The sequence below is a fragment of the Physella acuta genome, unplaced genomic scaffold (assembly GCF_028476545.2).
Source record: "Physella acuta isolate Inbredline_101_S28 unplaced genomic scaffold, ASM2847654v3 ptg000494l, whole genome shotgun sequence".
NCBI classification, from domain to species: Eukaryota; Metazoa; Mollusca; class Gastropoda; family Physidae; genus Physella; species Physella acuta.
This window is the reverse complement of record NW_026732013.1, coordinates 116,853-143,593: the sequence shown is the minus strand read 5'-3', so window position 1 is coordinate 143,593 and position 26,741 is coordinate 116,853. Positions and strand designations below refer to the sequence as shown.

General features: G+C 42.2%; 1 protein-coding gene across 1 annotated transcript; it reads left to right on the top strand.

Annotated features, from left to right (window-relative positions):
• Positions 1-4,959: 4,959 nt before the first annotated feature.
• On the top strand, positions 4,960-25,020 carry LOC131944492 (uncharacterized). Its single transcript, XM_059305159.1, has 5 exons — positions 4,960-5,109; positions 10,126-10,219; positions 12,948-13,071; positions 22,394-22,574; positions 23,960-25,020. Exons 1-5 carry the CDS (start codon positions 5,049-5,051, stop codon positions 25,018-25,020), a joined length of 1,521 nt encoding a protein of 506 aa, XP_059161142.1. The 5' UTR covers positions 4,960-5,048.
• Positions 25,021-26,741: the final 1,721 nt, after the last annotated feature.

The window sequence follows — 26,741 nt, the reverse complement described above, 5'->3', positions numbered from 1 at the left end:
ATGTCTTGATGGACCTGTAACACACGTTTTGATAAATGTATTGAACAAATCACCTGCAATGTCTGGCCATATATAATCAAAAGCTTGTAATCATGACCGTTATGTGGTGAGCCCACACCGGACATGCAAGCAGAGTTTCTTCCAGGCATCTCTTCGGGTGGGCAAAGCCCCCCCGAAAATTTTTTACCGCCCTCTCCCCCCCCCCCCCCGAACGAAATGAAATTTATATAATTTATATAGAAAATATATACTTTTAACAGTGTCCGCCCCCCCCCCCCCGAAGAAAGTCTACCGCCCCCCGAAAATTTCAAGTGCCCCCCCCCCCCCCCCCGGAGAGAAAAGTCTGGAAGAAACACTGCATGCAAGAGCGTGCAAATAGTGAACAACAAAACACAATTAAAATGTCCTTCCCCCAACGTCTTTATCAATTTTACCCCATTCTTGTCTAGTTGTAAATGTGATTGGAATGGTGAAATTAAAAAGATTAGGAGTGTTATGACGGGGGGATTCCCCAGGCTAGTGGAGGGGGGGGGGGGGGTGAAATGTCCTCCTCCAGGAACATCCACCTTGACACAGTGATTCGTGGACTTTATTGAAGTGACAACTCTGTAGTTAAACGGTATGTGTACAATTTGCTGAGAGTTTTATCCCCAGTGCAGGGAAACATTTTCCTGGCAACATAACCAGTTGTTGTGAAACATTTTCCTGGCAACATAACCAGTTGTTGTGAAGGCGATCTTCACGTTCAGGAGATAAAATAGTCGACCAAAGTCAACAGATATTGGGGTTCTGGTACGTTAAGACCACACTAAAAAGATTTCGCACAAGATTACAATTGTTTGATTCTATTATTTTTTTACACTCTCTCTATTTTGTGTATTTTTCTACATTTTTAAACTTAAATATAACATTTCTGTCACACGATAACAAGTGTATCTCTCGAGAGATAATCGAATGGTCAGCCACTACAGGGTCACTCAGGTCACTACTGGGTCACTCAGGTCACTACTGGGTCAGTCAGGTCACTACTGGGTCAGTCAGTCAGGCCACTACTGAGTCAGTCAGGCCACTACAGGGTCACTCAGGTCACTACTGGGTCACTCAGGTCACTACTGGGTCAGTCAGGTCACTACTGGGTCAGTCAGTCAGGTCACTATCAGATCAGTCAGTCAGGTCACCGCTGGGTCAGTCAGGTCACTACTGGGTCAGTCAGTCAGGTCACTATTGGGTCAGTCACTCAGGTCACTACTGGGTCAGTCAGGTCACTACTGGGTCAGTCAGGTCACTATCAGATCAGTCAGTCAGGTCACCGCTGGGTCAGTCAGGTCACCGCTGGGTCAGTCAGGTCACTGCTGGGTCAGTCAGGTCACTACTGGGTCAGTCAGTCAGGTCACTACTGGGTCAGTCAGGTCACTACTGGGTCAGTCAGTCAGGTCACTACTGGGTCAGTCAGTCAGGTCACTACTGGGTCAGTCAGGTCACTACTGGGTCAGTCAGTCAGGTCACTACTGGGTCAGTCAGTCAGGTCACTACTGGGTCAGTCAGGTCACTACTGGGTCAGTCAGTCAGGTCACTACTGGGTCAGTCAGTCAGGTCACTACTGGGTCAGTCAGGTCACTACTGGGTCAGTCAGGCCACTACTGGGTCAGTAAGGTCACTACTGGGTCAGTCAGTCAGGTCACTACTGGGTCACTCAGGCCACTACTGGGTCAGTCAGGTCGCTACTGGGTCAGTCAGTCAGGTCACTACTGGGTCAGTCAGATCACTACTGGGTCAGTCAGTCAGGTCACTACTGGGTCAGTCAGGTCACTACTGGGTCAGTCAGTCAGGTCACAACTTGGTCAGTCAGGCCACTACTGGGTCAGTAAGGTCACTACTGGGTCAGTCAGTCAGGTCACTACTGGGTCAGTCAGGCCACTACTGGGTCAGTCAGGTCACCGCTGGGTCAATTAGGTCACTACTGGGTCAGTCAGGTCATCACTTGGTCAGCCAGTCAGGTCAGTACTGGGTCAGTCAGGTCACTACTGTGTCAGTCAGGCCACTGGGTCAATCTGGTCACTACTGGGTCAGTCAGTCAGGTCACTACTGGGTCAATCAGGTCATTACTGGGTCAATCAGTCAGGTCACTACTGGGTCAGTCAGGTGACTACTGGGTTAGTCAGTCAGGTCACTACTGGGTCACTCAAGTCACTCCAGGGTCAGTCAGTCAGGTGACTACTGGGTCACTCAGGTCACTCCTTTGTCAGTCAGTCATGTGACTACTGGGTCAGTCAGTCAGGCCACTACTGGGTTAGTCAGGTCACTACTGGGTCAGTCAGGTCACTACTGGGTCAGTCAGGTCACTACAGGGTCAGTTAGGTCACTACTGGGTCAGTTAGGTCACTACTGGGTCAGTTAGGTCACTACTGGGTCAGTCAGGTCACTACAGGGTCAGTTAGGTCACTACTGGGTCAGTTAGGTCACTACTGGGTCAGTTAGGTCACTACTGGGTCAGTCAGTCAGGTCACTACTGGGTCAGTCAGGTCACTACTGGGTCAGTTAGGTCACTACTGGGTCAGTTAGGTCACTACTGGGTCAGTCAGTCAGGTCACTACTGGGTCAGTCAGGTCACTACTGGGTCAGTCAGGTCACTACTGAGTCAGTCAGGTCACTACTGGGTCAGTCAGGTCACTACTGGGTCAGTCAAGCCACTCGTTTGAGTCCAGCTGGTCACGTGAAACTGGTCATTTGACCTGTAAGCTCACCATTCAAACTGTCACCTAAACACAATTACACAGAACTTTGGGCCATAGCTGAAGGTTTTCACCATCACTAGCACCAACAGCTGACGTTGTCACTCCTGATGGTGGTACTATCACTAGCATCAACAGCTGATGGTGGTACTATCACTAGCATCAACAGCTGATGGTGGTACTATCACTAGCATCAACAGCTGATGGTGGTACTATCACTAGCATCAACAGCTGAAGGTGTCACTATCACTAGCATCAATAGCTGATGGTGGTACTATCACTAGCATCAACAGCTGATGGTGGTACTATCACTAGCACCAACAGCTGAAGGTGTCACTATCACTAGCACCAACAGCTGACAACAGATTAGAATCAGTAGCTAATGGTGGTACCATCTAAAGAACCTACAGCTAATCTCCCTTAGATTTTGAGATATTGTAGCATCAACTCCCGTACAGAAAACTAGCATAAAACTCTACAACAATGTACACTGCCGCGTGCACACAAACATACATAAATACACGCACACAAGTAACAAAGACATATTGTATTCCTTTAAGTAAGCCAGACTCTCCAATTATCTACATTAAAACACACAAAAAGTATTTTAAAGGAAGTCCCAAATGACACAATAAAACAGATGCTAGAAACCAAATTAATAGTGTTGATATATCTCCAACACTACCTTTCATATCTAACTACACTTCCTTGTTTAACTTCTTAACTAACTACACAACCTAATTTAACTACCTAGATCTAGCTAGAGAAGCCGTATGTTCATCTAGCGACGTTCCACTCCTCATCCTAACATGGAGCCGTTACATGTGGACCCCCCCCCCCCACCACCACCACCACACCGTGTGACGCTTGCATCACTTTAGGGTGTGTCCAAGACCTAAGCGCCGGCTAGCACCAGAAGCCAGCCAGCATTGGTAAATTGGGCGATCAATAACTATCGATCGGCCGAACAGAGCATCAGCTGTCGAGTGGGAGGAGGCACCGCGAGGGTGACGGGCCCAGCGCCTGCTAATAGGGCGCCATATTGGAATCTGGCGGTGACGTCCGTGGTGGCGAGGTGCCGGGCGGCGCCTGTAGGCTAATTATGATCATAGTAATGAGCCAAGTTGATCTCGGCCCACTCGCGTTGTTGGGGCTCGCAAGATTTCAATCGTTGACTAGACCCGACTGAGTTAGCTGCAGCAGTTTGTTAGGGCGGTCGCCACCAGCTTATTTCAATCGCTCTCTAGACCTGACTTTTATAACGGAGAGCTAACTTGCTAGGATATTCACCACAAAGGTTATTTATCTGTTTAAAATGTTGCATTTGCCGCGGTCTATTTGGGTATGTGTTGAGTAGAATGTCTTCAATTTAACTAAAACGATTAGATCAAATTATTTAATTCAACTTTACGGAGATACTCGAAAAATTCAACTTTCCGAAGTATGTGATCAAAGTATATAATCGCAGTAGAAGCTTTTGTGTCTAATGTCGGCTAAGAATATTCATTCAGCATTTGAAGAGTAGAGGACCAAGTACAACTCTAAGTGACGTTTTTCTTTCATTACATCACGTGCGGTCTCCCAATGGCCGAGGCCACCGCTGAGGGGGCCACCACCCCCGGGGCAGAGCACAAAAAATCCACGGCGTTTTCTATCCGGGACCTGCTGGGTCTGAGGCAGGGTGAGCCCGACCCCCGGGCCGTCGAGGCCAGCTCGGAGCAAAAGACTACCCCCGACCCCAGCGGCCAGACGGAGCCTTGCTACGACAACAACGCCAACAACTTACGGGAGAAAAACCTACATTTTCTGGACAGTCCGGACCGGACATGTGATCACCCGGACCGGACATGTGATCACCCGCAGGAAACATGTGATTATTCTGTGAAGTTGACGTCACGGACTAACGGGGTCTGTGGAGACAATCAAACACCAGACAATGTTCACCAGGACAGACGCAAGTTTCATAAGTCCAAACATCGCGAGCCAGTGGTCAGTCAACATTCATCAGCGGGCAACACACTATCACACCAATCACCAGCGGGAAACACACACCCACACCATTCACCAGTGGTAAACACACACTCACACCACTCATCGACACCATCCCACCACCCACCAGCAGTCAACACAACATCCCACCACCCAACGACACCATCCCACCATGCCTTGCCTGTCAACCTGTCCTACAGAAATGGACCCCCACGTGACCCACGTGACGAGAGACTAGCCCTTCTACCTCTGGCAGGGGGGTCGGGGATCGAGACCCGGCTGGACAATGGTCAAGCGTGGCGAGGTTTAGACCCTAGTGGTCAGTCGATGCTCAACTTCAACTTGTTTTCATCTTCGCGAAGCTCGCGTGAGCTCTTCGCGTGTAACGGTAAGTTAGTTTTGTCTAATTAGCTGACCAATGCTTGTGTCTAATTAGCTGACCAGTGTTTTTATCTAATTAGTTGACCAATGTTTTTGTCTAATTAGCTGACCGATGCTTGTGTCTAATTAGCTGACCAGTGTTTTTATCTAATTAGTTGACCAGTGCTTTTGTCTAATTAGCTGACCAGTGTTTCTATCTAATTAGCAAACAATATTTTATCTTGCTAGTTGGCCAATATTTTATCTAGCTAGATGGCCAATATTTTTGCCTAGCTAGATGTCCAATATTTTTTCATAGTTAGGTGGCCAATATTTTTGCTTAGATAGATGGACAATATTTTTGCCTAGCTAGATGGTCAATATTTTTACCTAAATAGATAGCGCATATTTTTTTTCCTAGCTAGATAGCCAATATTTTTGCCTAGCTAGATGGCCAATATTTTTGCCTAGCTAGATGGCCAATATTTTTTCCTAGCTACATAGCCAATATTTTTGCCTAGATAGATAGACAATATTTTTACCTAGATAGATGGCCAATATTTTTGCCTAGCTACATAGCCAATATTTTTGCCTAGATAGAAGAACTTAGTTTGCGTGAATGCTGGATTGAGAGTTGTGAAAAAAAAACCTAGAACACATTTCTCTCTGAATGTTCAAGTTATTGTCTCAAGTTCACTAGAAGCCTCTGTAAAACTTGAACTTTCTATAGTTTTAGTCAGGATCTGGGCCTTACTGTATTTGTGCATAATGACAGCCTGTGATTTGCTCTGACCACTAGATAATTGTCGTCTAGTGGTGTGTGACTAAATAGTTTAGGGTGCCGCTAATTGATGCTTGTAATCCACGGCAATTTGGGAAAATATTTTAAAAGTAATTGTATATTTAAGTGCTACACATAAACCGAATCAAAAATAAATTATTTAAAAACTATGAGTTTAACAGAAAGACGTTAAAAAAATATTAGAATGTTGTTGTCAAGCAAGTCACCATGGCAGGAATTACCCAAATTAAAAAGTAACGAGATTTGTGTCGCCAAGAGTCTTGTCTAAGAGAATTCTGAATAGTCTCTAACTCGATGAAAGCTTAAGTCTATAATTCGATGAAAGCTTAACTTAAGTTTATAATTCAATGAAAGCTTGCTGCGAAAAACGTTCGCTGCATAAATCAAAGCATGAAAAGATACTTTGTGGCGAATACAAAAGTTCGATGGTTGGGTTAAATTAAAATAAATTGACAAAAGGATTTACCTCCAAGAAAAAGTAAGTGTCGGCAGTTTCAGGATGTGAAAAAACAGCAACAACCTCGGAATGTTGTAGTGTTGAGAATACGTGAAATGTCTTTACTGCTCTAACTAATCTATTCGCTGGTACCCAATATTTTTACATGTGACATGCCAGAAACTGAAATCTTGACACGAGTACACTTAAATGGTTGAACTAAGTTCAGGGTGGATAGAAACATAAATAAAGAACAGGCCGTATTATTTTTTAAAGAACAATCTAGAACTTTCATAGTGTCTCGAAAAAGAGAACAATCTAGAACTTACATAATGTCTAGAAAAAAAAAAGAACAATATAGAACTTACATAATGTCTGGGAAAAAAGAACAAACTAGAACTTACACAATGTCTAAAAAAACAATTCTAGAAGAAAACAATTACTATGAACAAAAGGTGGTTAAATTGAGAGACGAAACACTAAAGATGTAGTTTGAAGCTCATTTAGCTCTGTTTAGCTCCGGCCTGTCCCAGCTTCAGTTACATCTCTTATACTACTTATACCGCTGTTATTGAAACTATTTTATCTGCCCGGGGCCGGACGAGACTTTCTGCCGGTCATTCTCTATACAGACTATCTGACCGGTCAAATTGTGGCAGGCTCACGGCTAGATGGACCGGTTATACCACACGGTCATGTCAGCAATTTATTGTAACTTTTCCAAATATTTTCAAATATTTTTATGTTAACTTTTCCAAATATTCTCAAATATTTTTATGTTAACTTTTCAAAATATTCTCAAATATTTTTATGTTAACTTTTCCAAATATTCTCAAATATTTTTATGTTAACTTTTCCAAATATCCTCAAATATTTCTATGTTAACTTTTCCAAATATTCTCAAATATTTTTATGTTAACTTTTCCAAATATTCTCAAATATCTTTATGTTAACTTTTCCAAATATCCTCAAATATTTCTATGTTAACTTTTCCAAATATCCTCAAATATTTCTATGTTAACTTTTCCAAATATCCTCAAATATTTCTATGTTAACTTTTCCAAATATTCTCAAAATTTTTTATGTCAACTTTTCCAAATATTCTCAAATATTTTTATTTTAACTTGACTATATTTACAAATATTCTCACATATTTTTATTTATTTTAAAAATTTTATTTTAGAAATGTAAACACAATAAAGTATTTGACGCCATAAGAACTACCCTAACATAAAAGGATTATATGGTGTACAGGGATGTAGGGGCCTATAGTGTAATGTTCTGTAACCCTGCCTTTGATTTTATTAAAGTTCTAATTTGACTAGTTGTATTTCAGATTTTAAAATTGTAGGAAGGATTAGTAGACAGAAATAGCTACACATTTAATATTATAAACTCAATTTAAGTCTGTTCAATGTTTATAAGGCAGACGTAACACTAGAATTTTGTAGGCGGGAAGTTTTATAGAAATGTGATATAGGTTATATAAGATGAGGGGTTTGTAGAATTGTTCAATAGTGTTATAATAGAGACGTGTCAAATGTTTATATAACACGTCGCTACAAGTAATCTTATCAAGCGTTGGTTTCACTATGTCAAATGAACATAGACCAAAAACTTATTTTTGAGCGTTTATTGACTAAATTTTAGTTTGCTGTAAAATGTTGCGGATGACCTACAATTTATCACTTAATTAGATTGTTTAATGCGCATTAGCGCGGCTTTTCGGAACTCTGCTGGACATAATTCAAATGGGTTTAGTCTGTTTTGGCTTTAGGTTGAGTTAAAATAAGAAAATACTGGTTAGAATTCAGTAATTTTGCAGCTGTTTGATAGTATAATTGTATAAATATATCGAACGTATTGTATAACAAGCTTTTAACTAAATACATTAAAACAAACTAACCTACATTTTCTTCAGCTATACATATTTGCTACTGACGTTTTTTTTGTCACCAATTAAGAAAATACAAGTTTACATTTTTATTCTTAGTGCATTTGATAGCTTTCTAATCTACATGTTTTTCAACAATCTGTTGTATTTTCTACTATGTAGGACTTAGGACTTGTCAAACTGTAAACGGAGGTCGATGTTAATTTCTAAAACAATTGAGTTTTACATTCATTATTTATCAGCCGAGGTATGTGTCAAACTAATCAGCTACCTTCCTACAGTAAGCTAGTTGTTCTAATATTCCCTTACATAAAACACCAGTATTATCTGTCTGTTATTAGCACTAACATCGGACCTATAGCAAGATTAATGAGCAGCAGTTCACTAGGCTATCATCGAGCCTTTTCTCTATATCTGGGTGTGTTAAGTATCATGGAAACTGGTGTCTAGTAGCCTGTATATTGGTGTTTAGTAGCCTGTACATTGGTGTTTAGTAGCCTGTACATTTGTGTTTAGTAGCCTGTACATTGGTGTTTAGTAGCCTGTACATTGGTGTTTAGTAGCCTGTACATTGGTGTTTAATGAAGGAATAATATACAAGATGATTGAATAGATATCCCAATCATATGCAGGTGTTTGCAGTGGTTTAAAACAAACATCTCAAGAAAACAATCGTCATAACTTAAATCACAACGTTTGGAATTACGGAAGTAATGGGAATATGACAGTCACATCAGAAATAGGATGATGTCACTGACACGTTTAATGATGTCAGTCACATCAATAAAAGTATGATGCCACTGACACGTGTAATGATGTCAGTTACATCAGTAATGTAATAATGTCGGTGACAACATTAATGTGATCATATAATACCATTAATGTGATGATGTCAGTGATATCATTAATGTGACGATGTCAGTGATATTATTAATGTGACGATGTCAGTGACATCATTAATGTGACGATGTCAGTGACATCATTAATGTGACGATGTCAGTGATATTATTAATGTGACGATGTCAGTGACATCATTAATGTGACGATGTCAGTGATATTATTAATGTGACGATGTCAGTGACATCATTAATGTGACGATGTCAGTGACATCATTAATGTGACGATGTCAGTGGTATCATTAATGTGATGATGTCAGTGGTATCATTAATGTGACGATGTCAGTGACATCATTAATGTGACGATGTCAGTGATATTATTGATGTGATGATGTCAGTGGTATCATTAATGTGACGATGTCAGTGACATCATTAATGTGACGATGTCAGTGACATCATTAATGTGACGATGTCAGTGGTATCATTAATGTGATGATGTCAGTGGTATCATTAATGTGACGATGTCAGTGACATCATTAATGTGACGATGTCAGTGATATTATTAATGTGACGATGTCAGTGACATCATTAATGTGACGATGTCAGTGATATTATTAATGTGACGATGTCAGTGACATCATTAATGTGACGATGTCAGTGACATCATTAATGTGACGATGTCAGTGATATCATTAATGTGATGATGTCAGTGATATCATTAATGTGACGATGTCAGTGCTATCATTAATGTGATGATGTCAGTGACAACATTAATGTGACAATGTCAGTGATATCATTAATGTGATGATGTCAGTGCTATCATTAATGTGACGATGTCAGTGACATTAATGTGACGATGTCAGTGACATCATTAATGTGACGATGTCAGTGATATCATTAATGTGACGATGTCAGTGATATCATTAATGTGACGATGTCAGTGACAACATTAATGTGATGATGTCAGTGATATCATTAATGTGACGATGTCAGTGCTATCATTAATGTGACGATGTCAGTGACATTAATGTGACGATGTCAGTGATATCATTAATGTGATGATGTTCCATCCCCAGATGTCAGTGACAAAGATGGCGTCGACAGTCCCGTGTATGACCACATGCACCTGCCTGGTCAGGGGAAGAAGAAAAAGAAGAAGAGACGTCACAGGTAAATATGGCTAGGTGTGTGGACGTCACAGTGTAGACGTCACAGGTAAATATGGATAGGTGTGTGCACGTGTGGACGTCACAAGTAAATATGGCTAGGTGTGAGTACGTCACAGGTAAATATGGCTAGGTGTGTGGACGTCATAGTGTAGACGTCACAGGTAAATATGGCTAGGTGTGTGCACGTGACAGTGTGATGTCAAGCGTGAGTAACACTGGGATAATGGGCAGAGACACGCAGAAAGATGGCAGATACAGGGCAGATAGGGGAAGATACAGGGCAGATAGGGGCATATACAGAACAGACGACAGATACATGGTAGACAGAGGGCAGATACAGGGAAGACAGAGGGCAGATACAGGAATAAATGAGACTACGGGAGAACGCTATTCATGTTTTAGCTTCTGTCTGTATAAACAGTTGTTTAAATTCTCCTGTTAAACGTTGATCACTGGTTAAACTTTTCTGTTAAACGACCAACGGTTAAACATTCCCGTTAAACACTGACGTCGACTAGGGGTTAAACTCTCCCGTTAGCGTTCACGGGTCAATAACTTCGTCACGCTCCCTGACCACGTCATATTTTTATCAACGAGCTCATACGCAATGATCGATGCACGTGCACTGGCTCTACTGGTGACGTCACGCCACTCACATGCCTCCCAACCTGCAACTAACCAATTAGCAGAATAAGCAAATATTAATTAGGAAATACTAGAACAAGCGATAACAAACGACAGGCACTAATTTAATCATCGGTTCTCCTGTTAATCAACAGCTGATTTGTGCTCGACGTCTCGCGAGGCTTCTCTCATTTCTCGCGAGATTTGGTGTTTTGTTTGTTGATGTTATCGTGTGCTGTGATTGCTACCGTAGCGGAGCTGAGTATAAGGGCTTACAATGGGCTTGTTATTGTTATAGTTTGGTTTGTACTGTACCAATTTTCTTGTTATTGTTACAGTTTGCTTGTTACTGTAATAATTTTCTTGTTGTTATAGTTTGGTTTCTACTGTAACTATTTTCATGTCATTGTTACAGTTTGCAAATTGCTTGTTACTGTTCTAACTTGCTGGTTACTGTAACAATTGTTTTTTGTTATTGTTACAAAATGCTTGTTATTGTTACGATTCGCTTGTTACCCTTACAATCTGCTTGTAGTAGTTACATGGACCGATTTTTTGTCAGTTAAATAAGTCATTATTATACTAGTAAAAGTTAATGGAATATACTTTCCTTTTTTTCCTTTTTTTGGGGATAAATAAGGCAAATAATATTTTTAAACACGAAGATTGAACGGAAATAAATACTGGTTTTACATACAAACAAAAAACTATGTAAAAAAAACTTACTGTCTATAATCTTTACTTATAAAATTGTGATTGTGATTGTAATAACTGAATGAAACTATTATGACTGTCTGATTGTGCGTATAACAGTTTGATTTTTAAAAAAAATTCAGTTTGAACTATTTACAAATAAACATCGAAGTAGGTTTTAGATTGTTGATGAAGGACTAAAAGGACTAAACTTCGTCCTACAGGATAATACCACCCACAGTTTATCCTATAGAACTATAATACCCTCACTTTGTCCTGCAGGATTATAAACTATAAAAACAAAAATTTGTTCTTCAGGACTCTAACACCCACACTTTGTCCTACATAACTCTAACACCCACACTTTGTCCTACAGGACTCTAACACCCACACTTTGTCATACAGGACTCTAACACTCACACTTTGTCCTACATGACTCTAACACACACACTTTGTCCTACAGGACTCTAACACCCACACTTTGTCCTACAGGACTCTAACACCCACACTTTGTCCTACAGGACTCTAACACCCACACTTTGTCCTACACGATTATATCACCCACACTTTGTCCTACATGACTCTAACACCCACACTTTGTCCTACATGACTCTAACACCCACACTTTGTCCTACACGATTATATCACCCACACTTTGTCCTACGTGACTCTAACACCCACACTTTGTCCTACATGACTCTAACACCCACACTTTGTCCTACAAGACTAACACCCACACTTTGTCCTACAAGACTAACACCCACACTTTGTCTTACAGGACTCTAACACCCACACTTTGTCCTACAGGACTCTAACACCCATACTTTGTCCTACAGGACTCTAACACCCACACTTTGTCCTACAGGACTCTAACACCCACACTTTGTCCTACATGACTCTAACACCCACACTTTGTCCTACAGGACTCTAACACCCACACTTTGTCCTACAGGACTCTAACACCCCCACTTTGTCCTACAGGACTCTAACACCCACACTTTGTCCTACATGACTCTAACACCCACACATTGTCCTACAGGACTCTAACACCCACACTTTGTCCTACAGGACTCTAACACCCACACTTTGTCCTACAGGACTCTAACACCCACACTTTGTCCTACAGGACTCTAACATCCACACTTTGTCCTACAAGCCTAACACCCCCACTTTGTCCTACAGGACTCTAACACCCACACTTTGTCCTACAGGACTCTAACACCCACACTTTGTCCTACATGACTCTAACACCCACACTTTGTCCTACAGGACTCTAACACCCACACTTTGTCCTACAGGACTCTAACACCCAAACTTTGTCCTACAGGACTAACACCCACACTTTGTCCTACAAGACTCTAACACCCACACTTTGTCCTACAGGACTCTAACACCCAAACTTTATCCAACAGGACCATCTTCACCAGCTACCAACTAGACGAGCTAGAGAAAGCCTTTAAAGACGCCCACTACCCGGATGTACAGACTAGGGAGATCCTGGCTATGAAGACAAGTTTACCTGAGGACAGGATACAGGTAGGTCAGCCACGTCTGTTTGACCCCCACCTTATATTCTACAACCCCTTCTGTTCCAATGACCTACTCTTTAAACCCCCTAACGTCTATAACCTATCGGCGGAACTACCATACCGCCAGACCCCGAAATGCGGGGGGGGGGGGGGGGGAGCCGTTTAGGGGCCTAAAATCCGACTAAAAAGCAATTACTTTGTATTCCAAAATTACGTTTTCGTGCACCTTAATAGTGGTTTTGTAAAAAAAAATAAAAAAATTATAGGAGTGATGTTCTACAGTAGCTAACCACGCTGTTGCGTAAAAGAAAAAAAAATCTACATAAGCTTTAGTGTGCAAGATAAACAACCATTCAAACCACTTCCATGACTTATTTCCCTCTTTTTAAATAGTCATATATATATATATATATATATATATATATATATATATATATATATATATATATATATATATATATATATATATATATATATATATATATATATATATATATAGGGGCCTCAAAAATATTTTGCGGGGTGGCCCTTTTTTTCTAGTTCCGCCACTGCTAAAACCTAATACTTGACTTTATTTTACACATAATATTGAACATTTTTAACACACACACAAAGAATATTAAACTATTTTTTGTATGAGTTAAAAAAAAATGTTCAAATCACGTGACCAGCCGGTGCTAACGTGTGAGTGGACGAGGCTTTGTTTCCGGCCGACACGTATTGCCGTGTTTTACCCCGCCGTCCCGGCTCGATTCGAGATAACCCTGTCTGACTCTCGTTCACGTCTCGCTGCGAGATCGCTATCGGGGTCTCGCTTTGTGTTACAAAGGGACCTCACTCCGACTTCCGTTGTCAGCATTAATGGCGCCCAGCCTGAAGGCGAGAGATGGGTAGATAACTCTAATGAAGACCAGCTACTCAATGAATTATTCACTGCACGGGGGGACACCGTTAAGTGATTTGGTGTCAAGAGAGGCGACGACCTTCACCTTTACCTGCCTCAATCTCAGCGGCCACTTAACCTGGGGTTAAACATCCATCTTTTACAGCTCCTGAGTTGGCACGGCTTTCTGCTTATTTTGTACCCTGGATCCGTATTTTAAAATTGTGTTCTATAACACCAAATGTTGAATGAGTTCAGTATCGTCAAGTCTCTTGTGTCTTGATAACTACACCAGACCAGGGTGGGCAGAGGACCAAGATGGATGAATTATAAGGTCAATGTCGTGCCCCAATGACCCTAATCAGGGTTAAGGGATGATGATGATAATGACGACGACAAGTACACAGCCATTGTACGACCACTCTCACAGTTGTCAAAACATATCGCGTGGTGACCGAGAGACCCATTGCTATAATCGATTCTGTTTTTTTTTCTAGTGGCCTAGTAGGGAATCCTTCACCTTTTATTAAAAAAAATTTGTTACCACCTTATACCTAGCAATTGTTCTAATCTCAGACATACTCCTAACACTATCGTTAGCAGAATTTCTCTCAGACTTACCCCCCCCCCCCCCGTCATTACTTATCTTTAGCTATTACCCCCTCCCCCCCTCACACATTCCCTCTTCATTCACACCCCCTACCCACAAACCAGCGTCTGAAACTGACTTTGATCTTGGCCTGCCACTGCAAGTAGTGACATCGATGGTTATTCAGTTCTTGTTAGTCGCAGGGAACCGTCACGGTTCAATAACAACAGGGTACTGGTACGGTTCAGTAGGAACAGGGAACTGTCACGGTTCAGTTCTTGTAAGACGCAACAAACCGTCACGCTTGATGTCACCTCTGGACATAAATATTTGATTGGGATAAAAACTCAAGACGTGCATCTTCTTGTTGTGACGTATTTGTTGTTGTGGTGGTGAGGGGCATGATTCATACATTAGCCAATCAATTATCGAAGTCTGGAACTCAAGAAAAATTGTGATGAAAAAATAATTAGGCCAGTCAATACGTCGTTGGGTTAATTAGAGGACTTTTCATTTAGTTTGGTGTAGCTGTAACAGTTTTGTTTAGAGCAGCCTCATAATTTATCTAAAGAAGGGGCTATCGACTGTTTGGTGGATCCATATTTTGATCAGTTGGCCTTACTGATGCGACATTAGACTTCTCATCAGTGTAGGTATCTCAAGTTTAGTGGAAGTGGACAGCACATTGTTTTCTTGTGTTTGATTCAATATTTGTCTACGTCACGCATCAGTGGACTGGCTGGGTCTAAGCGGCCCCATACCCCCCCCCCCCCTCCTTCCGACTAAAATTTGTATAGTGCCTTTTTATTTCGTCCAGGCATGAGGACCGGTACCAGCATGGGTCACTTTACAAATCGCTAATTACAATAATAACAAAACGACCAATTGGAAGGGCTAATTAAATAATCAAATGTACAAAATGATATATGACGCTAGTAGTGACTTCACTGACCCAGTAGTGACATGATATTTTAACTCCGTTTTTTAAAAAAATATTTAGTATAGGACTACGCAGTATTTTTAAAAAAATCCTAGTAAAATCCGTGAAATAGCCATAAATCTGGGATTTTAAATAAACACTGGCTTCGACTTACAACGAAGACAAAAAGCTTTAATTTAACCTCTTGTAGATTTAATGTAGATTTTGTTCAGTAGATTTTTAGTTACACGAGTAGAAATGTTACACTTGAACAAAAATGATCAAGTATTTGAGTAAAAATGGAAGGAAGACAAAATAGCTTGAATTTAAACTCTTGTAGATTTAATGACAATTTTGTTCAATAGATTTTTAGATTCACGAGTGAAAATGTTACACTTGAACAAAAAATGCTGAAGTATTTGAAATTAGGTTCTCTAAGTGTGATCTACTCATTTGTTGGAGACATTCAAAAACAACATGTTGAAGTGTTTGTAATTTGGTTCTCTGAGTCACTTAGACTAAGTGTGATCTATCATTTGTTGGAGACATTCAAAAACAATATGTTGAAGTGTTTGTAATTTGGTTCTTTAAGTGTGATCTATCATTTGTTGGAGACATTCAAAAACAACATGTTGAAGTGTTTGTAATTTGGTTCTCTGAGTCACTTAGACTAAGTGTGATCTATCATTTGTTGGAGACATTCAAAAACAATATGTTGAAGTGTTTGTAATTTGGTTCTTTAAGTGTGATCTATCATTTGTTGGAGACATTCAAAAACAACATGTTGAAGTATTTGTAATTTGGTTCTCTGAGTCACTTAGACTAAGTGTGATTTATTCATTTAAAACCAAATGGATTCAGAAAGTTCATTAAAATTTGAAAACAATCGGAATTTATTAGAATGATACAGTGAAAGCTGTAGAGTGAAAGCTGTACGGTTAAAGCTGTAAAGGTTGAAGCTGCAAAAGTTGGAGCTGTAAAAGTTGAAGAGTTGCAGCTGTAAAACTGGAGCTGTAAAAAAGCTATAGCTGGAAAGTTAAATCCTCTTGATAAAAGTGCTCTAAAGTTGATGGAGTCCATCACTTGACAGAGTTATTTAAAAGTCCATAGCTAAGTCTATTGACAAGTCTATTGTCAAGTCTATTGTCATGTGCAGTAAATTGAACATTTAATCACGTGATATGTAAATGAAATCTTGTAACGCCGGGCGTGTTTAGCACATGAAAGAGCCGGTACTTGCCGGCACTTGCCGGTACCTTAACGCCACCTGAGCCCCCTAGCTTCGAGTCCAGAGCTCGGCCCTTAATGACTTATTTCAATGTTAGCGCTGCTCAGCTTCAAGGGCTGACAGTTTTTTGTCGATAGGCAAATAAGTTTTCTAGCACCACAGGAGAGACAATTCACGTGAACATAGGTCGTCCAAGTTGGCCCCGGATTGCGTGAAGTTGTCGTGCATTCAATCTTCAGATTAGCATATTCGCACGCCAATGACCAAAATGTGCATGAAAAGCGAATTCTTGAAACAATGGCCGGGGTTTTGATTGAATTGACGTATTTAAATTCTTGCTGGAATGATTAACATATACTTAATCGTCGCGATGAGCAAAGGAGTGGAACGGTAAATCTTTTGTTGGTGAATTTAAATGAGAAGTACTCAGCCGTGCAAAAAACATTTAAATGAAAACAGACTTTTAATTTGCGCAGTTAAGATAATTTAAAATTCCGACCATTTTTTCTTTTTAAAAAAATCTTCGATTAGTTATTGGTTAATTTGATTTAGGGGAAAATAAATACGAAAACGGTTTTAGAAAATTTAATTCTTGAGCTGTCGTCTGGTCAGCAAGGTGTGGCGATCTGTTTTGTCTGGCTATATTTGGATTGGCCAGGTCTGGTGGAAGTCAATGAAAACTATTAACTGGCAATTTGTGGGGCAACTCCCGGCACAACTCGAACAGACTGAATTAAAGGTCGTATTAATGTAACAAGTAAGGTTGGTGTATTTTTGTTTAAAACTAAATCGCATTACGAAAGTTTAAAGCGGAGGCAAAGAAAATCGACCATGCACCCATACACATCTGTATGCATCTGTATCTATATACATCTGTATGTGTTTGTATACATCAATATCCGTCTGTATACATCAGTACACTACTGTATCTATATGCATCTGTATGTGTTTGTATACATCATTCTGTATACGTCTGTATCTGTATACATCAATATCCGTCGGTATCTGTATACATCAATATCCGCCTGTATACATCTGTATATCTGTAAGTGGCTGCATCGCATCAGTCAGGTTTCAAGTGACGAGATCAGGATGTTGGATAGGGTTGTTAGTAGCTGTAGTAGCTCATATGTGTGTGGTGTGTGGGGATGATGTGGCTTGGGTGTGGTTGGTGTGTTGCTGACGTGTGGATGATGTGGATGGTGTGTGGATGACGTGTGGATGATGTGGGTGGTGTGTGGCTGACGTGTGGGTGGTGTGTGGCTGACGTGTGGATGATGTGGGTGGTGTGTGGCTGACGTGTGGGTGGTGTGTGGCTGACGTGTGAATGGTGTGTGGCTGACGGGTGGATGATGTGGGTGGTGTGTGGCTGGCGTGTGGGTGGTGTGTGGCTGACGTGTGGATGATGTGGGTGGTGTGTGGCTGACGGGTGGATGATGTGGGTGGTGTGTGGCTGGCGTGTGGGTGGTGTGTGGCTGACGTGTGGATGATGTGGGTGGTGTGTGGCTGACGTGTGGGTGGTGTGTGGCTGACGTGTGGGTGGTGTGTGGCTGACGTGTGGATGATGTGGGTGGTGTGTGGCTGACGTGTGGGTGGTGTGTGGCTGGCGTGTGGGTGGTGTGTGGCTGACGTGTGGGTGGTGTGTGGCTGACGTGTGGATGATGTGGGTGGTGTGTGGCTGACGTGTTGGTGGTGTGGGTGGTGTGTGGCTGATGTGGGTGGTGTGTGGCTGACGTGTGGATGATGTGAATGGTGTATGGCTGGTGGGGCTGATCTGGGTTGTGTGTGGTTGGTGTGTGACTGTTATGTGGCAGTTGTGAGGCTAGTGTGTATATTCGATAATAAGCCGACAAAAATCAAATCAGATATCCGGTTACCATCACTGCCCAGGTGTTCAATAGACCGATTTTGTTACCAGAGTTTCTCTAACTAAAGGTGTGCCCGGCCAGTGGTAGGGTGGGGCAGGCTGCTCCACACCGGTGGGGGGGGGGGGGGGTCCCTAGGGACATCTGGTTGACAGAGACTACATGGTGTCTGGCTTCCAGCTGCCAGTTGTGTGTCGGGGTCTCACATCTCTCAGGGAAATCTGGCAATGAACGCCCGACCCCCGGGACGAGGCTGGGACAAGGCGAGGGGTTCTCTCGTGTACAGGGTGGGTCGGGCGTGACTAATGTGCAGGTTGGGGGTGGGGACGAAAAGGTGGGGGATTGGACGGTGTTTTGGGCGGTATTGTACTACTTGTTTGTCTTCAATGAATCGCGTCACGGTGCGAGAGATTTAACGCGCTTGTATTAGTCCGCGTTAGTTGTGACGCGGCTATATAAGTCCGCATTAGTTATGACGCGCCTGTATTAGTCCGCGTTAGTTGTGACGCGGCTATATAAGTCCGCATTAGTAATGACGCGCCTGTATAAGTCCGCATTAGTTGTGGGGCGCCTGTATAAGTCCGCATTAGTTATGACGCGCCTGTATTAGTCCGCATTAGTTATGACGCGCCTGTATTAGTCCGCATTAGTTGTGACGCGCCTGTATAAGTCCGCTTTAGTTGTGACTCGCCTGTATAAATCCGCATTAGATGTGACGCGCCTGTATTAGTCCCGTTAGATGTGACGCGCCTGTAGTAGTCCGCATTAGTTGTGACGCGCCTGTATAAGTCCGCGTTAGATGTGACGCGCCTGTATTAGTCCGCGTTAGTTGTGACGCGCCTGTATAAGTCCGCGTTAGATGTGACGCGCCTGTATTAGTCCGCTGTTTTATTATAGATGAAATCAATCCCACTTTTGTGCTGGATATTACGGTCGAACCTTTGGAAATGTTCGAGAGTCCATTCATGAATACAGAATAATAACCCGACAATAGAACGCATTTCCGGGCTTTATGCGAGCTAAAAATAACTTCACAACACAGTACTCCGCCAATAGTTAATGAAAAAAAATTCAAATTTAAAACGATTAGTGCCAGCCCTTTCTTAATAAATGGACACATTGTTTCGGTCTTGCACACATTCTTCATTTTTAAGCTACATTTTTGGGCCGCATGGAGTAAATAAAAAATTTCACGAGGAGAAGATAAATTGAAGTAGACAGAAAGCAAAAACCGTATTCTGTAGTCAATGAGCCTGGTAGTCTGTAGTCAATGAGTCTCCAGCGCCCTTATAGAATTTGAATATCGTTATTCGGTGCTAGATTTTGTATTGTCAAACTGAAAGAATGTATTGAAAATTACATTCGCGTGACAAACGTTTTGTCAAAAACACTGCACGGTACGAGGAAGTGGCGGGGTCATCAGCGCGTCCAAGACCGAGTGTTGTTTATTAATATCTAAGATCAGCACTCACCTCACGCTCAGGCTTGATGATTCCACTCACGCGGTTCCGCTCCGCTGCTCAGCTGGGAGCGCGAGTGATTAGGTTTCTATGGATCGATTGATCTCATCAATAAACCAGTCTCTTTCAACAGAAACCTACATGGCAATTAACAATTATCTGCGCAAAATACCTAATTAAACATTCAACAATCCATTTAATAGCCGGCGCGCTTGGCTCGTTTCGTTGGGGCTCCGGTGAGCCGAGTCTAGGGCTCCGGTGAGCCCGGGCCTTACAGCTTGCAGACTTTAATGAGCAGGTGAATTATAAAGCAGAGAGTCCCGCGACTGGACCTATCAAAGCCACGGCAATCCATTCTTGCGTTTTTTTATGAACATCGAGATAATAACCTCGTTTTCAATTGCAACATACAAAGGTGAAGTTGGGTAGGGGTGGAGGAATTAAATATTCAAAATGGCGCCCGGGTATAATGGAAGTGTGGGGCGGGGCGCGGGTTGGTTGAATCAAAGCGAGTGATTAATTGTAAACAGAGGACTGTGAAAAGTGGGGCCTTACCTGGCGAACTAACTAATCTAGTTAATTGAGTCGGTGTCTCCCCCACCCTCCCCCTCGCACCCTGGGGACGGGACACCGTGAGCTTTTAGACCACGGTAAACAGATTTCGTTTTAGCTCATGGGTCACGTGACGGTCAACATTTCCAAGTTGACGTGATGTCCGTGACGGTCAACATTTTAAGATTCACGTGACCGTCAACATTCCAAATCTGACAAAATGATTTAGGTTTCTGTAGACGTGAGACCTGTACAACGTGTCTGCTGGTAGGCATCAATCAAAATCTGAGTTTTCGACACTGGCAGTAATTATGTTTATATGTACCGGTCATCTTGTTGTCTTTGTATGTGATGGTCAGATTTGTTTCTTCATTGTGTCAACCTTCATATGTGTTATGTAATAACAGTCAACTACCTTTTTTTGATGTGGTACCGTCAACAATTTCTCTTTTTTTCATGTTACGTTCGATTTTTCTTTTTGTTATCTTATTATGGTAAACTATTTTGACGTGACGGTCAACTTTTGTTTCCGTGTCTTTGTTTGGCCACTAATGGCACCACTCGTCTGCCAAAACTTCCAGAACGTCTGCAACAGTAGCAGACGACAGGACCCGGCATCCAACACATGGTGGTGAATCAACAGACAGATAGTTTCACTCGGAGATTAACTACCCACGGGAACTACCCCAGGGGAGCGGTGATTGTATAGCCCCACCCCCTCCCATCCTCCATCAGCACAATGATTAAGTGAAAAAAATATAAGGGTGGGGGGACTTTTTTTTAGTGCGACTGCCGAAGCTAGTGTCCGTGTGGTGTGTACTCAGTTCAGCGCATGAATCGTTCATTTCCTCTGGGCTTCGGTTTAATTGGAATGGGGTGTAGCTAGATTAGCAAGAGTTTAAGCAGCGCTTAGTTAAAACTAGCGGTGTTCGATTTTTATCCAGCGCTGTAATTAACATGTGTAAATCATTAGCCGTAAGAGAGGCCATAGTTAAAAGTGTGATTGTCAACAGGCAGCGGCAATTGTTTTTAATAACTTTTATTGTGCCGATTAAATTGCAGAATCGATACCTTTTATCGGTTTTAATTAAAGTGTATTGCATTTTTCAAACGCGGGTATTTGGTTTGAACAGGCTGACAGATAGAATCGATTATCTTGTCTTTGAGCAGATGACCTCTGGGACAGCTGAGGCACCCGACCGGTGAGGGCGTCACTCCTCACCTTAATACTCTTTGTTAATCATTGACAACTGGGGAGAGATGGAAGTCACTCCCCACCTTAATACTCTTTGTTAATTATTGACAACTGGGGGGGGGGGGGGGGGAGAGGGGGAGAGGAGAGGGTAGTCACTCCTATCCTTAATACTCTTTGTTAATTATTGACAACTGGGGGGGGGGAGTCACTCCTCACCTTAATACTCTTTGTTAATTATTGACAACTGGGGGGGGGGGGGGAGGGGAGTCACTCCTCACTTAATACTCTTTGTTAATTATTGACAACTGGGGGGGGGGGGAGGGGAGTCACTCCTCACTTAATACTCTTTGTTAATTATTGACAACTGGGGGGGGGGAGAAAGGAGAATTAAAGCAAGGCATCTCTATTTGTATCACTGGACAGAAGCATAATTAGATGCACCTTTAGCCTAAAAGCATATGTCTTTTCACACACACAACATGTCTTGTCCCACACAAACTATGTTGTCCCACACAACCTTTATTACCCCACACAACCTGTCATTTCTCACACAGCATGTACTACCCCACACAGTATGCACTACCCCACACAGCTAGTACCACCACACACCGAATCAACCTGTTCCTGCTGCTCCACAGGTGTGGTTCCAGAACCGCCGTGCCAAGTGGAGAAAGACAGAGAAGACCTGGGGCCGGAGTTCCATCATGGCGGAGTATGGCCTGTATGGCGCCATGGTCAGACACTCACTGCCACTCCCGGAGACCATCGTCAAGAGCGCCAAAGAGGGAGTTCTGGAGTCATCGGCGCCCTGGCTTTTGAGTAAGTTTCACATCCGGGTCACACCCTGAACTGACATCCGGGTCACACCCTGAACTGACATCCGGGTCACACCCTGAACTGACATTCGGGTCACACTCTGAACTGACATCCGGGTCACACCCTGAACTGACATCCGGGTCACACCCTGAACTGACATCCGGGTCACACCCTGAACTGACATTCGGGTCACACCCTGAACTGACATTCGGGTCACACCCTGAACTGACATTCGGGTCACACCCTGAACTGACATCCGGGTCACACCCTGAAGTGACAAACAGGTCACAACTTGATCTGGACTTGTTCATTAGCAACAGCAAAACGTATAATTAGAAAGCATATTTGACATAACGCTCAGGTGCGATACAAGTATACAAATATTTACATTTGAATCCACAAGCTTCTAACTCGCTAGATAACTTTGTGTTGAATATCTGTGAAAATGGTTAGAAGAGGTTTAGGGAATAAAACCATAGTTGAGTTGGGTTTAGGTTAGACTTGAGGCAGGCCTAATCTCTGGCTATGGAACGGGGTTTGGTTTAGATTTAAGCCAAGCTACTATGACGCTATAGAAAGTAATTCCGTGTAGGGCCAGTTCCAACACTGGCGTTTGGAAGTTTGTCAATCTAATTACGGCTTCAATCACTCAATCTACATCATCGATTTTTTACCTGAATCAGATACCTGGCCTGCGATAGTTTGTCCTCAATTAGCCAGGGTTGGCAGAAGTCCCGTGGGTCAGGGTTAGGGTTGTCTGATGTCATGAAGTTTAAGCCTCTAACGGGCTGTGTTGTACTCAGTGAACTTGTCTCTTTGTTGAGTGAAATTATAATATCGTTTTTAAGTTTAAGGTGAAGTGTGTTGGGTGTATGTAGGTATGATTGGTGGATTGTGTGGACGATATGATGTATTAGGATAGAGAGGATGTTTGCAGCTGTGTGAGTAAGAGACGTACCAAATGACGCAACCTTATGCAAGCGGTTATGCTTGATTGTGTAGTTTGTTGATACTTGATTGTGTACTTTGTCGATACTTGATTGTATACTTTGTTTCTACATGATTGTGTAGTTTGTGCTTGATTGTGTCCTTTGTTTCTACATGATTTAGTACTTTGTCGATACTTGATTGTGTACTTTGTTTCTACATAATTGTATACTTTGTTGATACATGATTGTGTACTTTTTGCTTGATTGTGTCCTTTATTTCTAAATGATTGTGTACTTTGTTGATACTTGATTGAGTTCTTTGTTTCTACATGATTGTGCACTTTGTGCTTGATTGTGTACTTTGTTGTCACTTGATTGTGTACTTTGTTGTCACTTGATTGTGTACTTTTTTGTCACTTGATTGTAATAAACCAGTAATTAACCTCGCTACTCCACCAGGCATGTACCGTAAGTCCATCGAGAGCACGGGATCGAAATCCAACGACACCAACACAGACAGCCAGGACCCGGACCAGGACCGAGGCTCCGGCGGGGAGCAGGAGGGGAGGAAACCCGAGGACTTCCGGTCTGAGAGTATCGCCGCTCTCAGAGCGCGCGCCATGGAGTACACAGCCAAGAATTTCCCGCCATCTTCGGATGCCGGCGATGACGTCATAGACAGCGATGACATGTCATCGGATGACGAAAGAAGCTGTGACTCGAACGCGTCACACTCCCTTCACAAGGACATGACGTCACTCGACGAAAAAACGTCATCGGTGTATAATAGTATACCGTCATCAAAATCTGGTCACCTCGCTAACACCGACGCTAGCAATGACCTAGAACCTTCCACGAGAACCCCCGAGAGCTATAAACCAGCGCACGTGTTACCAAACAACAAGAAGGCACCCCGCGATTCCAGACTGGAGAGAAACTTATCCAGCCCCGCCTCGCCCCTGCTCTCATACAAAGAGACTCACACTTCCGGCAACAAAACCTACAGCCCAGTTCACGCTTCAGTTGATAACTCAAGGTCATCGAACAAGGTCACGAGCGGCCGTCAAGACAACCATGTTTTAAGTACTCACCCCAGCAAGTCACCTATGAGTCAGTTTGGTAACACCTACCTGTACCCGCCCCGCTCTAGCCCGGGCCGAAGCTCGTCACGCGCCAATCTAATGAGCACCACCAGCCTCTTCCCCTCCCCCTACAGCTACCTGGGCGGGCAGTTCAGCCCGACCAACACGACCAGCAGCTCCCCCCTCCCCAACAAGTCCCTGCACCTGCCCCTCAACTTCTCCAACCCCGGCTGGGGCAACCCGTTTTCCAGCATCTTCCCCAGGTTGGGCCAGGACCAGCTGAAGGCCAACCCGTTCTTGAACACGTACGGCTTCAGCCAGCTGGACAAAGCCTCGCTCCACGGCTACAGGAGTCCTCTGACGTCAGGCGGGGGTCAGATGGTCGCCCCTGATGGTGAGGACCCGTCCATGGGGGTCAACTCTGTCATCGCTCTGTGATTGGACTGGCTGGGCAGCGCTGACTGGCTGATAGTTAAGTCTTACCTGGGACCCTTGGCTGTAACCAGTCAAGTAAGATATAAAGTCAACTAAGTGACCAAAGTAAGATTTAAATAGTCAACTAATCGACCAAAGTAAGATGTAAATAAACTAAACTAAAAGTACCGAGTTAAGAAGATGTATATAACGAACCAATGGGCACATTTCTGTGTTATATTTAGACGGCTTTAGATTTTTATATAATATTTTATAACCTAAACTTGGGTCTGTACAGCTGAAGTTAGAATATCCAGATGTTCTTGGAGTTTAAGGCGTGTGTATTCATTGACACATGTCACCTACACGATGACACATGTCACCTACACGATGACACATGTCAAATCACACGTGTAGCATCTTTAGTTCTTCAATGAAACCTGGTGTAAGAGGTAAAGGACTTGTTTCTTCAAGGCTATAACGAGTTAACACAGACAATCACATGACTACAGTGTGTAGTGTGTACACAGTACAGTGTGTAATATGTACATGTGACTCGTAGTGTGTACACAGTAAGTAGTGTTTAAACGGTACAGTGTTCTGTATATACAGTTTGTACGAACTTTATCCTATCCTGTACATTAATTAGTCTCTATCTTCCAATGCGGCCATATGTATGTTTTGTTAGACTATCATGTATTTTGTGGGTTTAGCGTACGTGTTAAGTTCGTGAGTGCTTGTGCCATTAACATGCTTTGTGTGATAAGTTCTCAAGTGTGTATATATAGTATGATGTTGTAATGTCTAGAACTTGTCGACCTGACGATTGATACAAACAAATCCCACCAATCAAGTGATCTATTGAACAGACCAATCCATTGTTGAGTCTACCTGTGACCGGTATAACTAATCCAACAAGACTTTTTACTGTTTTTATTTCCAGATGTTGTCTTTAAATTCTATTTAAATTTATTTTATATGTGCTGTGTACTATGTTCTATATTTTATGTTGATATAAATGTCATGAATTAAATCCCTAATTAATAAACCGGGAGTGATCTCCCCTAAACTTTCTCGAATATTCTTATGTAAAACAACAGGGGATGGGAACTCGGGCTATAGACAGGATTTTTAATCCATTTTGAATACTTAAAGTTTTAAAAATAGAATAAAATCTCGTAGACAAAAGAATTGCACACCAAGTGAACGCTAAATAAAAAAGTGCATAATAGTGCGCAATATTATTAGTAATTTAAACATTTACATTAGTTTTTTGAGAAATCGGAAGTAGCGTAAATTACTACTTCCGGTCAACGGAAATTACTCAAAATTTAACAGAAGGTAGAAAATTACATCTTTTACTCTCATGTGAAATTTCATTTATCTATCTCAAATAGTACTCAAGTTATAGGCTTTTGAAAAATTCAAAGTAGAAAAAGTACCACTTCCGGTTATCAGAAATCGCTCAAAAGTTGATACGGATCTACGATTTTGATAAAATACTTATATATGAAATTTCATCAACCTAGCTGTAACGGTACTCAAGTAATCGTGTTTACACACAGACACACACACAGACACACAGACATACGGACAGAATTGCAAAGCCCAGTTTTTCAGACTGGATTACGCATAAAACATCTTAATTTTGATAAATCTGGATTGATAATTTTTGCCCGATTAAAATAAGTCCTCTATACTTCGGATGTGATGAAGGACTGAGGTGTGATACGGTGAAAATTGTT

Excerpts from the sequence above, each read along its gene's own strand:
- LOC131944492 (XM_059305159.1), top strand. The coding sequence starts at position 5,049 with ATGCTCAACTTCAACTTGTTTTCATCTTCGCGAAGCTCGCGTGAGCTC. Across the intron at positions 5,110-10,125 it reads TGAGCTCTTCGCGTGTAACG|ATGTCAGTGACAAAGATGGC; the intron begins GTAAGTTAGTTT and ends TTCCATCCCCAG. Across the intron at positions 10,220-12,947 it reads AAGAAGAAGAGACGTCACAG|GACCATCTTCACCAGCTACC; the intron begins GTAAATATGGCT and ends TTTATCCAACAG.